The 14,716-nt window shown below is 36.3% G+C and overlaps 1 protein-coding gene across 6 annotated transcripts in view; it reads left to right on the top strand.

Moving 5' to 3' along the window:
• Positions 1 to 14,716, top strand: part of VPS8 (VPS8 subunit of CORVET complex) — a 252,231-nt gene that overhangs the window by 47,668 nt on the left and 189,847 nt on the right. For all 6 annotated transcript variants that reach the window (XM_034999742.1, XM_034999746.1, XM_034999741.1 and 3 more), the window contains 7 exons: positions 1,178 to 1,258; positions 4,299 to 4,469; positions 10,886 to 10,960; positions 11,846 to 11,881; positions 12,964 to 13,054; positions 13,497 to 13,543; positions 14,489 to 14,578. In XM_034999742.1, coding sequence (XP_034855633.1) covers positions 1,178 to 1,258; positions 4,299 to 4,469; positions 10,886 to 10,960; positions 11,846 to 11,881; positions 12,964 to 13,054; positions 13,497 to 13,543; positions 14,489 to 14,578 — 591 coding nt within the window. The remainder of the gene's footprint in view (positions 1 to 1,177; positions 1,259 to 4,298; positions 4,470 to 10,885; positions 10,961 to 11,845; positions 11,882 to 12,963; positions 13,055 to 13,496; positions 13,544 to 14,488; positions 14,579 to 14,716) is intronic.

Genomic DNA, 14,716 nt, shown 5'->3' on the forward strand with positions numbered 1-14,716 from the left:
AGGAAAGAGAATGGTTAAGTATCTGTGAAAAGCAAATCGGGGAAAGGCTTTTTGTTTTTGTTTTTTATTTGAGGATGGAAAAGTCAGAAACATGTTAGATAGCAAAAGGAAAAGTGCCCTTAAAAAGGAGTGAGTGAATATGCCAGCAAGGGAGAGGTAATAGTAAGCAGGGTGGAGGGGGTGGGATTTAGATTATGTATAAGTGATCTTCTTTAGCAAGGACTCCAGCGAATCACAATAGGTGAGGTTGGCATTGTTTTTTTGTTTGTGAAACACTTTCAGTATATGCCAAATAGGGAACAATTTGGTGTTTATTTTGCCCTGGGTCACACGGCTGTAATAGTGGAACCGAAGCACAGGCCTCTAGATCACATGCTCCTACTAGCACATCGTTTCTTCCAGGGCAAGTGGCTTAGTGAAGCAGAGATGAGTGTACGTGAAGGGCCTGCATTAGGAGGGCTCCGTTGTTTGTTCAGGTATCTGGTGAGGCCAACACTGTAAGTGATGGGACTAGAAAACAAAGGGATTGGGGCTTGAAGGGAAAGGAAGCCACCTAGGACGCTAGTCCAGGAGAGTGTCAGGCAGCCCAGGTTGGCTAGGATGTCCTGCATTTCACAAGGGTCAGAAGTACATCGGGCTCTCTTCTGCATGCTCTGTCACCTTGGAGCGGAAGCAGGGAGAGCAAATTATAAGGGTGCTGAAAGATTAGAGAGGGTGTGGGTACACATATGTAAATAAACTGTTGACACTTGAGGTTCTCCTGGGACATTTTGGGCTGTTTGAGCTAGAAAAGTCTAGTTTTGTCACTGCAGCTTTTTTTTTTTTAATGGACTTTTTGACTTTATCATACCATGTGGTCAATCCCATTTTGTGCTTTAACTCTAGCTGAGTACGTACAGTCGCTGCTGGGATGCAGTTAATTTGTTCTGAATTATAGTAGAGTGCACACACGTTACAGGACTGAGAGCCAGACCACTGACCAGATATACCTCACATTTTGTACAAATCATGGTGTGAATGACTTTTTTCATTTGTGTATTAGTTTCTTTAATTGCCAGTACTTTGGGCTTATCCATACTGTGAATGGAACTCATTTTCTAGGTGGAGTATAATTAAGTATCTACAAAAGCCCCTCAAAACATAGCTGGTATTTAGGTTGTTTTTATTTCACCATCAGGTTAAGAGAGATGAGTCTGGAGCAATACATGTTACTAAGCAAAAGCACCTTCACCTCTACTATGATCTCATCAACTTTACTGTGAGTATTCAGATTAATTTGCCCCATTTATCTCATGTAATTGTTTTGAGACCCTGTGTATTAGCACTACTAGGATTTCTGCCATGAACCCTGACATTTGGGATTATGTAAAATATGGACAGAAGTAATGGAGTCTGAGTTTGGTGTAATGCCACATTACTTTTTTGCGGGGTGGGGGGATGGGGAGAACAAGAGAGAGGGGAGGGAGGGGCTGAGGGAGAGAGAATCGTACCCAGGCTCCATGCCCAGCGCGGAGCCCAACACAGGGTCAATCTCACAACTCTGAGATCATGACCTGAGCCAAAATCAAGACGTTTAACCCACTGAGCCACTCAGCTGCCCCGATGCCACCTTCTTTTTAATTGCCTTTCAGCCTATGTCCTGCTGAACAGTGGCAGGGTCAGAAAAAGTTTTCTTTGATGTCCTGATTAGTTCAGAGGGGAGTTCAGAAGAATTTGGGTGGGTTTTTTGAGGATTGTTGCCCGGCTTTCTTTGTAAACACATTTTTGTTCTTCTGAGCTTGTCCTAATTGGTTCAGAAGTTTATCTAATTTATTCTTTTTTTCATGGCTAAAAACTTTGGCAGAATTTTCTCTCCACCATACATCTCCGTTTTAAGCAACTTTAGGGTTTAAAAAAGTATTTCTTTTTATATCAATTTTTTTTTTTTCAAATAGTGTGTCAACTTTGCAAATACTGTAATTGTAATATTTCTGGACTTCTGTCATTAATGCTTTTGGCATATCAATATCCAGTGAAACATTTTGTATATGCATGAATATAGGCAACCCTAAATAAGAGACAGAGCCTCATTTTCCTAATAAAATGGCTAAAAAAATTTTTCCTCTAGCTTGATAATATGTAACTTTTAAGGATATAGATGAAATGGATCTTTTATTTATAATATACAATTTATTTAGTTGCACATTGCCTTTTAATCTCACAGATAGACTATTGATTTAGAAATACTTTTTTTCCATATACATTTCATGAAATATTTTTGTTCAAACTCTTCTCATGAATGTAAGACATCAGTGTCTTTGTCATCACCAGGACTCCTGTTGGATTATCTAACACCGTTTCCTAGAATTCATAATTACTTCTGTTTAAGATGTTTGAGATATGGATATGATTCTGTCCTTGGAAAATTTTCCCTCAACCACAAGTAGCCATTCTCCCCACAGTAGGGCAGTAGTTGTTTTCATCTGTCCTCTGGCTCATCCATGATGTGACAGTAACTGCATTGCTTTTTATAAATTACCATTAAAAGGCTTGTTTACAACAATGTCAGCAGTTGCAGTTGTGAGGGTCTAATCTTAGGAATAATTGCTAAACCTGCTGACACTGTCATTCTCTTTTAACCAGATGACCTTTGATGGCATCTAAAAACTAGTACTGACTAAGGTTGTATAAGGCGAATAATGTGTCTTTCCTAAATGATACTTTGTTTTTTTTAAATAATCAAGAGAGCACCTTATAAGAGCTCTTTGTAAATAATTTGAACATCAAACTCCCTGTTTTCTGAGAGATAAATTTTGGGGGGAAAAACAGAACAAAACCCTTCCCTTACAGTAGCCACAATACAGTGATAAGGGTGTATTTTCACTTATGTTAAAAGTAATCATTTTAACTTGGTTGTTTTTGATACGGGAGTATGCAAATAATCTCTGATGACATGGAATACCAGAGAGAGAAAGTACTTTATTCTGGCTAATTTAGAATTCTAATTGAGCAGATTTTAAAACTCCATTTATTTCCTGGGGAGGGATTGACATTTTTTAAAAAATTGTTTTGACAGGAAGAAATTGTAGAGGCACCTGGGTGGCTAGGTCAGTTGGGTATCGCTTCTTGGTTTCAGTTTAGGTCATGATCTCGTGGGTCATGAGATCGAGCCCTATGTCAGGCTCCACGCTCAGCCGGGAGTCTGCTTGAAGATTCTCACCCTCTGCCCCTCCCCCTACTCACACACACACACTCTCTCGCTCTCAAATAAATAAGTCTTTAAGAAGAAAAGAAGAAATCATACATAAAACCCAAGAAATTTATCAAAATGGCATCCTTCAGAAAATTTTTAATATTATTAAGTTATTACCTCTGAAACTATAATAGTACTTACTACAGAAAATTCAGAATATAGAGAAATAGAAAAGCAAGGAACTCCCCCATAATTGGTAGGGAAGTTTTAAAGGAAATATATATTTTAGAATGCTTCTGTTTTAAAGTATGTATTATGTAAATGCTAACAATTATTTGACCACCTAGGTTTATGAGGTTTATTTGCCCTTTTATTTAACTAATGTGAAAAACATGAGAAATGCAGTTTGTCATTTTGCTTAAGTCATTTGTGCCCGTGTACCATTTAAAGAATTTTACTAAAACTAATATATACTGTAATATATCTGTTAAAGCTCTTAGTTACCTTTTTGATTTTTATTGTTTATTTATTTTAAGATTTTTTATTTGACAGAGTGCACACAAGTAGGAAGAGTGGCAGGCAGAGTGAGAGGGAGAAGCACACTCCCCGCTGAGCAGGGAACCCAGTGTGGAACTTGATCCTGGGACCCTGGGATCATGATCTGAGCCGAAGGCAAACGCTTAACTGACTGAGCCACCCAGGCACCCCTATTTATTTATTTTTCGAGAGGGAGGGACAGAAGGAGAGGGAGAGAGAGAATCTTAAACGGGCTCCACCCCGCTGCGGAGCCCATGGGGCTTGATTTCACGTTCATGACCTGAGCCGAAATCAAGAGTTGGATGCTTAACCAACCGAACCACACAGGCACCCTTCTTAGTTACCTTTTTTTAAATACTATGAGTCATTTCAACACTGTCAGAACTCAGAACTGTGTTACGCACTATTATCCACTGCTGTCTGGCCACTACAGTCACTGAGTAATTCTTGGTGTGATTTTGTTGTCATCAAGTTACTAAATGGGTAAAATCATCAATATAATTTAACTGAGTGGCCAGGCTTTCTTTTTGTCCTCAATGATCATGTGGGATGGGCCTCACCTTTCTTTTGCGGTGTGCTTGATTTGCAGTGGATAAACTCACGCACAGTTGTGCTCTTGGACAGTGTGGAGAAGTTGCATGTGATTGATCGGCAGACTCAAGAGGAATTGGAAACAGTGGAGATCTCAGAAGTTCAGTTGGTCTATAACAGCAGTCATTTCAAATCCCTAGCCACCGGAGGAAATGTTAGCCAGGCACTGGTAAGGGTAATCCATTATCTTAGAATTGCTTTGATAAACTTGGTATTTTCTTGTTTTTTGTTCTAGAAATTGGAACTATGTGAAGTTAGTTATCTTTATGTCTAGATTGAAGTGGATATGGGTGTGTTTGTAAGTATTCAGGAATGTAAACTAAAACAGTAATTCCTGTTACCTTCTGTTCAGAAATGTGACTAACTTAATACCAAAGAATTTTAACTTTTATACTAAAATAATGAAATTGAAAATTTGTGAGAAAGAAATTGTAAAAGCAGAATATTTCAGAAAGTTTAAAATGGTGGCAATAAGCCTGATAGATTTAAGGGATGAATGACTAGAGATAGGTAGCCTGACTTGGGTGATTGTAAAGCCTCGAGCAGGTGTAGGGGCTGTGGGCATTAAAAGATCAAGATGGCTTTGAGAGAAAGAAAGGAGAGTCTTTAGGAAGAGAGGATGGATGAAATGTAGGAGTCTGGAGAAAAGGAAGACACGCAAGTATTACCTTAGTATTAACTTTACTGTATCTTAAGCAACCACAGTGATGGCCTTTAGCAATTTACACAGATAGTTTACAGTTGTGATTTCCTAAACCAGTTATCGTAAGCAGGAAATTTAGAGGCTTTCCTGGGTAATTTCTTGAAAAAAGATTAGTAATGATGTTCATATTTAATGAGACCTATGTGATATGCAGTCATTGCTCAAATCTCCCTGAGGTATTAGAACTTCAGAGTTTAAAAAATATATGAAAGGGTCTTCCAGCCACAGAATTTAGAAACCAAGACAATCCAGAATAAGAAATGGTAATGCAGTAGAATTCACTAAAGACTAATTACTATCCCACACTTAGGTATTTTCTTGTGTCTGAATGGTTATTAGAAATGGTGTTAGACTTTGAACTTGCAGTTTTGACCAAGATGGAATAATGGGCACTAGATTTACTTTCCCGTATAGAAGAAAAAAAAACTTTTCAAATACTGGACATCAGGCAATGAAGGACAGCAATCCCTGACAAAATGGGAAACAAGTGACCTGAGCCCTATGATTATCCTAGCTTCTGGCCTAGAGAGAGTTTCCAGGGTATAGCTCAGGGGTGAGGAACCCAGTTGGAGCCTGAAGGACTCCATAAGCTGAGACTGTGGGAAGACTAACGTGGGTTGAGTTTGCAGGACCAGGTACTGGAGAGGAGAGCAAGCACTATACCTATGGTTCCCCTTGGGTATTCAGCAGACTACTGATGAGCAAATGCTTATCCTTCCCAAGGTCAGGGAAAGAATTATTGGTTAGGTTTAGAAGGAACTGTATCCAGTGCTCACACTGGCTTGTTTATACCAGCCAGAATGGAAAACTTCATGATATATAGGGCATTGGGTAGAATACTCAGGGGCATCTTGCCTCTGTAGTGGCGAGTAATTAGGACCAGAGTAAACACTGTTTTGGTCCCCACTACAAATCTTAAAAATAGGACCAGAAAGAATCAAACTGTTTTCCAGGCAACTTAACTACCTCACAAAACAAAGCACAGGAATATTAATAATAGAGAAATTTCCAGAACCCAAGGTAAAATTCACAGTGTCTGATATTCAATCAGATTACTAGGCATGTAAAGAAGAAGAAAAACACAATTTATAGTGAGAAGAAAGATCAATCAAAACTGACTTAGACGTGAAACAGATGTTAGAATTAGCAGATAAGGACATAACAGTTATTACAACTATAGTCTATAGATCCAAAAAGTTAAGTAGTGATATGGAAGATACTAAAGAAGATGCAAATCTAACTTCTAGAGATAAAAATTATTAGTGCTTGAGATGAAAAATGCCCTGGATGGGATTAATGTCAGAGAGTAGACATGGTAGGAAAAAACATGAGTGAACTTGAAGATATAGCAATAGAATCGATCCAAAATGAAACACAGAAAAAATAATTTAAAAAAATATTTGTGACCTGTGAGACAGCATTGAGTAGCCTGATATATGAGCAGTTGGAATCTCTGAAGAAAAGGAGACAAAAAGAAATGGAAGAAATAGTGGTCAAAAACTTTCCAAAACTATAAACACAAATTTTCAAGAAGCTCATTGAACCCAAGCACAGGTAAAATAAAGGAAACCGTATATAGATTGATCAAAATGAGTGGTAAAGAGGAAAAATATTAAAGCAGCCACAGAGAAAAGACATATTAAATGCACAGGAGCAGCAGTAAGTATGAGAGCAGATTTCCCATCAAAAACAACTGGAGTAATCTCCAAAGATATACACATGGCCAACAAGCATAGCCAAGATGTTCAACGTCTTTCATCATTAGGGAAATGCAACTCAAAACTGCAGTGAGATATCACTTCATACCCACCAGGCAGGCAGACATTCACAGGTGTTAGTGAAGATGTGGAAAAACTGGGACTGTTACACGCTGCTGGTGCGAAATGGTACAGCTGCTGTGGGCGGTTCCTCCAAATGTTCAACATATTCATAAGGATTTATTTGAGCAGTTCTCCTAGGTGTATACCCAAGACAAGTGAAAACATATGCCCACACAAACACTTGTTCACAAATGTTCATAGCAACATTATTCATAATAGCTGAACATTGGAAACAATCCAAATGTCCACCACTTGGTAAATGGATAAACAAAAAGTGACTTAGCCATGTAAGAGAATACTGTTCTGCAATGAAGAGGATGTACTACTGACACTTGCTACAACATGGTTGAACCTTTTCAAAAATACTATGTTAAGTAAAAGAAACCATATGGAAAGATTGTTTGATTCTATGAGATGTCCAGGAAAGCCAAGTTTATGGAGATAGATGTAGATTAGTGGTTGCTTGAGACTGGGAGTAGGAATGAACGTTGACTGGAACTGCGTACAAGGAATCTTTGTGGAGTGATGGAGATGTTCTAAAACTGGATTTTGGTGGTGGTTGGGTAACTAAATTTATTAAAAGTTACTCAATTATACATTTAATGAGTGAATTTTGTGGTATATAAATTATACCTCCGTACTGTTATTTAATAAGAGCAATTGACAGTTTAAAACAAAAATAATATATTGTAATGTTTATGATAATGCAGAAGTAGTGTGTATGACAAAACTAATATATAGCAGCAGGGAGTGGGGCATAGAAGTATATCATTGTAAGGATTTACGTTATACATCAAATTGTATAATACTTAAATGTAGAAGGAGATAAGTTAAAGTTACATATTGTAAACACTAGAGCAGTCACTGAAAAAGAAGTGGTATAACTAAATAAGTTAATAGTAGTGACAAAATAGGATGTTAAAAAATATCAAATTCAACGAAGCATAAAAAAGGGAACAGACAAGTAGAAAAACAGTTAATAAAAAATCTAAACCCAACCATATCAATAATTATAGGAAGTGGAAATAGTCTAAACATTTCAATTAAAAGGCAGAGATTGTCAGACTGGATAAAGAAAAGCAAGAACTAACTCTGTGCTGTCTATAAAACATATTAAGTACAGAGACACAGGTAAATTAAAAGTAAGATGATGGAAAAAGACATACTGTGCAAACTCTAATCATAATCACTAGATTTCAGAGTAGGAAATATTGTTATAAAGAAATTTCAAATTGATAAAAAGGGTTACAAGAAGACATAAGAACCTTAAAGATTTAAGTATCCAGTATCAGACCTCCAATATACATGAAGCAAACACTGACAGAACTGAAAGGAGAAACCAACAAATCCACAATTACACAAAATCCCTCTCAGTCATTATTAGAATTAGTAGAGAGAAAATCATTAAGGGTATAGAAGAGTTAAACTGTTGACCAACTGACCTAAGTGACATTTATAGAATATTCCTCTGAACAAAAGCAGATTACAAACTTTGTTCAAGAGCATGTGGAACATGCACCAATATAGGATATATGCTAGGCCTTAAAACAAATTTCCATGAGTTGTTGAAGGAATCATCAGGGTAAATCTGGAAAAAAATATTTGGAAATTAAACAACTGAGTCATGAGTCAAGAAAGCTCAGAGTAAATTGGATTATATTTTAAACTGAATGAAAATGAATATATAACCTATCAAAATCTGTGGTCTACAATTAAATCAGTTTTTTAAGGGTAACTTACAGCATTAAATACTTTAGAAAAGAAGAAAGATCTCCAGTCAATGCCCTTAGCTTCTGTCTTAATTAAGGAAAAAGAAAAAGAGCAAAATTAAAGTAGATTGAAGGAAAAATAAAAAGGTGAACACAAATCAGTTAAATAGAAAATGGACAGATAGTAGAGAAAATCAAAGAAATCAAAAACCAGTTCTTTAAAAGAGAAATAAAATTGGTAAACCTCTAATGAGATTAATCAAGAAAAAGAGAAGACACAATTACCAGTATCAGTAATGGGAGAGGTGTCCTCACTGGAGAGTCTGTAAATATTAAAAAGATATGTGCATAACTTGATGCCAATAAATTCAACAACTTTTGATGAAATGGAAAAATTTCTTGGAATGCACCAATTACCAAAGCCGACTCATCAAGTAATAGAAAATCTAAGTGACTGTTGCATCAGTTAAAGAAATTGATTGATTTTCTGTAAAGAAGCTCCAGGCCCAGAGAGCTTCACTAGTGAGGTTTGTTATATTTAAGGGGGGAGAAAAGCCAATTGTACACAAAAATCTTTTAAAAATAGGGAGCAAAAGGGAGCACATAACTTTTATAAGACAGATAAAATCAAAGATACTACAATAAAGAACACTATAGACTAATGTTCTCATAAGCATAGAAGTAAAAATACTTAAAATATTAGCAAATAGAAACCAGCAATGTATAAAAAGTAATAAATTATGATCACATGGTGTTTTTCCAAGGCATGCAAGGCTGGTTTGGCATTCACAATCAGTATAATTTACTGTATTAGTTGATTATAAAAGAAAAACCATAGTATCTCAAAAGACAAAAAGCATTTGATAGAGTTCAGTATCCATTTCTGAAAAACTCAGCAAACTAGGAATAAAAGGAGTTTTTTCAGCCATATAAACAAGGGCATCTATAAAAATCTTATAGCTAATATATCTTATATAGCTATATATCTTATAGCTAACATCGTACTTAGAGTAGTATTGCCCAAAAAAACCCAAACCAAAATCAAAGCAAAAGACACAGATTCTGATCAAGCATCTTCTAGAGAAAATATGGAAGACAGAGGAACATGTTAAAAGATTCCGTGTGGATGTAATTAGCAATGCAATCTAGATAGTAGGAAACTATGGAATAAGTATTCCAGTTTCTCAGCAGTAAATTTCAAGGAAAATAAAGGAGTGAGATGGAGACAAAACCTATAAACTTTTAAAGAGCGTTAAGAGACAGACCAGCCAGCTCCGATATGTGTCCCTTTGTTGGATCTTGATTTAGACACACGAAATGTAGAAAAAGCAAAAACAAAACAACAAAAACCTCAACAACGTTTGACATAAATTATGAGACCATTTGAAATCCAAATACTGGATATTTCATAGTGAGAATTTTATTTTTATTTCATATTACTGATTTTAAAAAAGTATGCTAATGAAGTTGTTATGTTAAAAAGGACTTATTTATTATGCATATACTGAATTTTTATAAATGAAATATTCAAAATCTGAGAATCATCTCAAAATTATACTGTGTATAGGAGAGTCTGTGGGAGTACAGGTGAGACAAGATCGGTGATGATCTTGTAATCGATGAGGCTGATTAATGGATGCGGAGTGTTCACTGTATTCTCCTTACCTTTGTATATATTTTTAAATTTCATAGTGAAAAGTTAAAAAATTATCATGGTTATCAGTTATTGACCATTTACATACTTGGGGACATTTATAAATATTAACATAGTTAAGTTTCATGGAAACTGCATGGTTTTTCAAAGATGGGAAAACTGAATGTTGGAAGTTTGAAACTTGTTTAAGGTAGGGTCATACCTTAAGTAACAGAGTCAAAATTCACAATCCAAATTTATCACATAGTAGGTTTTGTTTCTCTTTTGCTGGGCTAGGCTGACTCCCATATATTATGCTTTGTCTTCCTGTTTCTCCTTGCCTTTTAGGTTGATGTTTATTTCAAAGAACTTAGAGGTTACCATTTTCAAACAGCCTTGGTCTTTGCCAGAAGCAGTGAATGTCTGTCTTCCAATAATGGGCAGACTGCCACAGTTTCCCTTTAGATTTAGTAAGTTGGCATATTCCTCCCATGTCTATGTTACTCTGAAAAAATAAAAAGACCGTATGTAAGCAGGGAATTAATTTTTTGCACTTTGTCTTTTCTGCCATTTCCACTGACAGACTGGCACTTGACTGACATTTTTTCCCCACAATTTATGGGATAAAACTATGTTGACCTAAAATGTCTGTGTACTTGACATTCTTTAAAACTTAATGAGACTTCTAATGCATGTAATTTTAACTTTTTTTTTTTATAGGCTTTGGTTGGAGAGAAGGCTTGTTATCAATCCATCAGTAGCTATGGTGGTCAAATCTTTTATTTGGGGACAAAAGTAAGCTCTTCTACTCTGTAACTTGGCATTTGTGTCAGGGTAGTTGTGGCTGAAGGAGGTTTCTGGTAAAGAGAGCTGTGCATTATAAAGTGAATATTGATCAGTAATCTGAAACTTTTAGGGGAGATATATATATGGTTTTTTTAAGGGGAATTTTTTTTTTCTTTTACGTAAACTCTACATGCAATGTGGGGCTTGAGCTCACAACCCCAAGATCAAGAGTCTCATGCTCTAACTGACTGAGTGAGGCAGGCTCCCTTTTCAGGGGTTATATAGTTGTGATCTTTAGCTTATTTATTTTCTCTAGTTTTAGACGTATTTTTACTTTCATTTAGGTTGTCATAGGATGCTTATTTTCTTGATTCAAGGACATACTTTCATAATTTTCACATTTATGTTTTCATGACCAGGAAGATACCTTATCATGTATATTTGTCATATAATTAAGATGTCCTTTAGCTTAGATCAGCTTAGGATATATTAAAATGCATTGAGGTGTTTGACTTAGAATAGAATCACTAGAATAGGAACTTTTTTGTATATCAATTTGTTCCTTGCCTTTTTTTCTTTTTTTTTTAACTTGGAGAAATATCTCTTCATTACTAAAATTCAAAATAATGTCAGTTAGTATAGGGATTTAGGGCATTCTTTGTTCCTTTCCTGTGGAGTTAACTCCTTGGACAGTAGACTTAGTGACCATTAAATGTTTGTTTGATTTACTCTTAATGTGGGCCCTTGAAAACCCTTTAGTAGATACCTCTAACTGTAGTGTGAAATATTTTTCCTTAGAGAGATGTAAAATGAGATGTGGGACTGGGACAAATATGTCTCCCAAATGAGGCTGTTAAAGATGATCATTTTAATTACAGTTTCTTTATTTTCCAGTCTGTTTATGTGATGATGCTGAGAAGCTGGAGAGAGGTGAGTTTAAAGTAATTTTATATGTTAGAGCTGTTGAATTGATAGCATCTTAACATTTCTGTTTTGACTTTGCAGGAAAGGATTATTTGGATTTGTGCTTTTTAATTTTAGAAGTGTATATCAGAATCACTGTTAGGTACTTGATTTGATAAAACTGGCTATAAATTAGGATTACATTTAGCTACATATATCAGAAAATTTAAAATAACAGTGGCTTCAACAAGATTCCTTTCTTATGTAAAAACATTCTGGAGGTGGGGAGCCTGTGGCTAGTGTGGCAGCTCTTGGTCTTTAGTATACTATCCCGTTCCCCCATCCTTGTGTGTGAATTCTTGTCTCTAGTTCATTTTATGTTCCAGTATGGCTGCTGGAGCTCTGGCTGTGAAGTGCACTTTCCGGGCAGGAGGAAAGGGAAGAGAAGGGCTGGCGCCTGCCTTTTAAGGTCATATCCCAGAAAGGCCAAACAACACTTCCACTTACCTGTGGCCAGAACTTAGTTACATGGCCCCCAAGGGAGTCTTAGAAATGTCCTTAAGCTGGTATATTGCTGTCTCAGGTACACATGGGATTTGTTGCTAAGGAGGAGGGAGTGAGTGGATGTTGTGATAAACAAGTAGCCATTTTTGTTACAGTGACATTCCAGCTTTTGCCTTTTTTCATATTTAGGCTTTGTGGCTGCCTGTATTAGCCCTTACAGTCACTGTCCTATCCAGTGTGTTAAGGAAATAAGATAGTCACAGGGATGCCTGGGTGGCTCAGTCAGTTGACCGTCCAACTCTTGGTTTTGACTGATGTCATGATCTCAGGGTCCTGGGATAGAGCCCCGTGTTGAGCTCCGTGCTCAGTGGAGTCCGCTTGGAATTCCCTTTCTCCCCCTCCCAACCCTGCTCGTGGGGGATGTGCTCTCTCTCTCTCAAATAAAATACAAAATCTTAAAAAAAAAAAACCAACAGAAATATAGTTACATGGTTATTGGAATAATTTTAGCTGTTAAGCAACAACTTTTGAAAAGGTAGAATAGGAATTCCAACTGGTAGTTGGTTGAACAAAGGGATCTAGCTTTTCTCATTTATTCATTTTAGAGAGTGGATCATCTCCTGAAACAAGATTGTCTTACAGAAGCCTTGGCTCTTGCATGGTCTTTCCATGAAGGAAAAGCAAAAGCAGTAGTCGGTAAGTTAACAGAGTACCAGTGTAGTAGACATTGTTTAGAGTAGAAAGAATAAATAATAATATTAATAATAATTAACACTCATGGAATACTTTTTAGCTTAGTGTTCAAATATTTTATGAACAAGATATTATCAAACCTTACAGACTTCCATTGAAAAAGGTTAATGACGGGATTTGGAGTTTTAATGTCGCTTTTTAAATTCTTTGATAAGAAGAAGTTACTGTTGGGATAAAAGGGAGGTACACTGATAATGTTATCAGGTCCGGTAGATGGGAGATGGCTCTTATTATGGCATATTATGAAAGAACTCTGGCCATTGAAAGATACACTTTTTGTTATAATTATGTTTATTGTTAGCACGGGTTGTAAATAGAAGACCACAACAGTTTCAGTCCTTAAGATGTGGACTTTGTTTTTATGCTGGATTTTGCTTCTCTGCAGGATTATCCGGGGATGCCAGTAAGCGAAAGGCTGTTGTTGCAGATCGAGTGAGTATTTTAATAGGGGCTTAACTTGGGCACAGTACAGGTTTGCTTTTGGTATTCGTTAATAATTTGGGGGCATAATTAGGTAAATGGCTACAGTCAAGGAGAGAGTATATAAAAAAACAAGTCAGATTAGAATTCCCTGGTGTCATCCTGAATGCTTTTAAACTTTCTTATCACCTTTCCTTTTTTCCCTTGCTCACTATGAAGATGATAAAATTGTAAAATAGCCAAAAGACAGCAGAAAGGAGGAGGGAGAAAGCCAAAGATCTGGATTATTTCTGAGCCTAATTAGAGCCCATAAAAAGTTGACATGTGTTAGTTTTCATAAACAGGTGATTATGAGAAATAGAAATACTACATGTGTGTTTGTGTTGCCTGAGGTAGCAGAGAGGGCTGTTGTATTATTATTAATTAGCATTAATGCTAATATTTAATGTTGGCTTTGTTTTCCCAGTCTAGACTTGGTTGACTCCATTTATTATATAGTCATTATTCTTTTTTTATTGTGCAAATGCATTGGTAAAAATTACATTTCAACTTAGTGTAAGCATATAGAAAACATGAATAGAAATCGGTCACTCTTGCAGACTCATGAATAACTTTCTCGGTATCTGCTAAAATACTTCAGGAATTTGTGTTCTGTGTTCTTGAGGGAAAGACCTACAGCAGAGCATTTCTGAAGAGCTTACCTTCAGTTTTTCATTTCCTGAGCAACAAAGATACCACTGAGCTCTAGAACCTGGAGATTAGCAAATTAGTAGTAGCCCTGAGGCTGAAAGAAATTAGTCTGGGGTTAAAAATAATGGGAAATAAGGCACTAAAATTTTAAATTGTATTTTTAATAAAGCTTGATTCTGTATTATTTAGGAAGATCCATGTATATTAAGTATTGAATAATATTAGAGGTATGTTTTGATTTTCTATACAAGGCTGTTTTCCTTACAGATGGTAGAAATCCTGTTCCACTATGCAGATCGAGCTCTGAAAAAGTGTCCAGACCAGGGAAAAATCCAAGTGATGGAGCAGCATTTTCAGGTACACCTTTGCACATGCTTCTAAGAGACATTGCTATGAATAGGTCTAATACTGCTCCTTCATATTACTTGAGAAGGGGACTTTCCTGTTTTGGTTGAACATTTTTCAGCATTCAGAACTTTATTTCAGGGCTTTTGG

This window comes from Mirounga leonina, unplaced genomic scaffold, assembly GCF_011800145.1.
Source record: "Mirounga leonina isolate KUSES-001 unplaced genomic scaffold, KU_Mleo_1.0 Mir_115, whole genome shotgun sequence".
NCBI lineage: Eukaryota > Metazoa > Chordata > Mammalia > Carnivora > Phocidae > Mirounga > Mirounga leonina.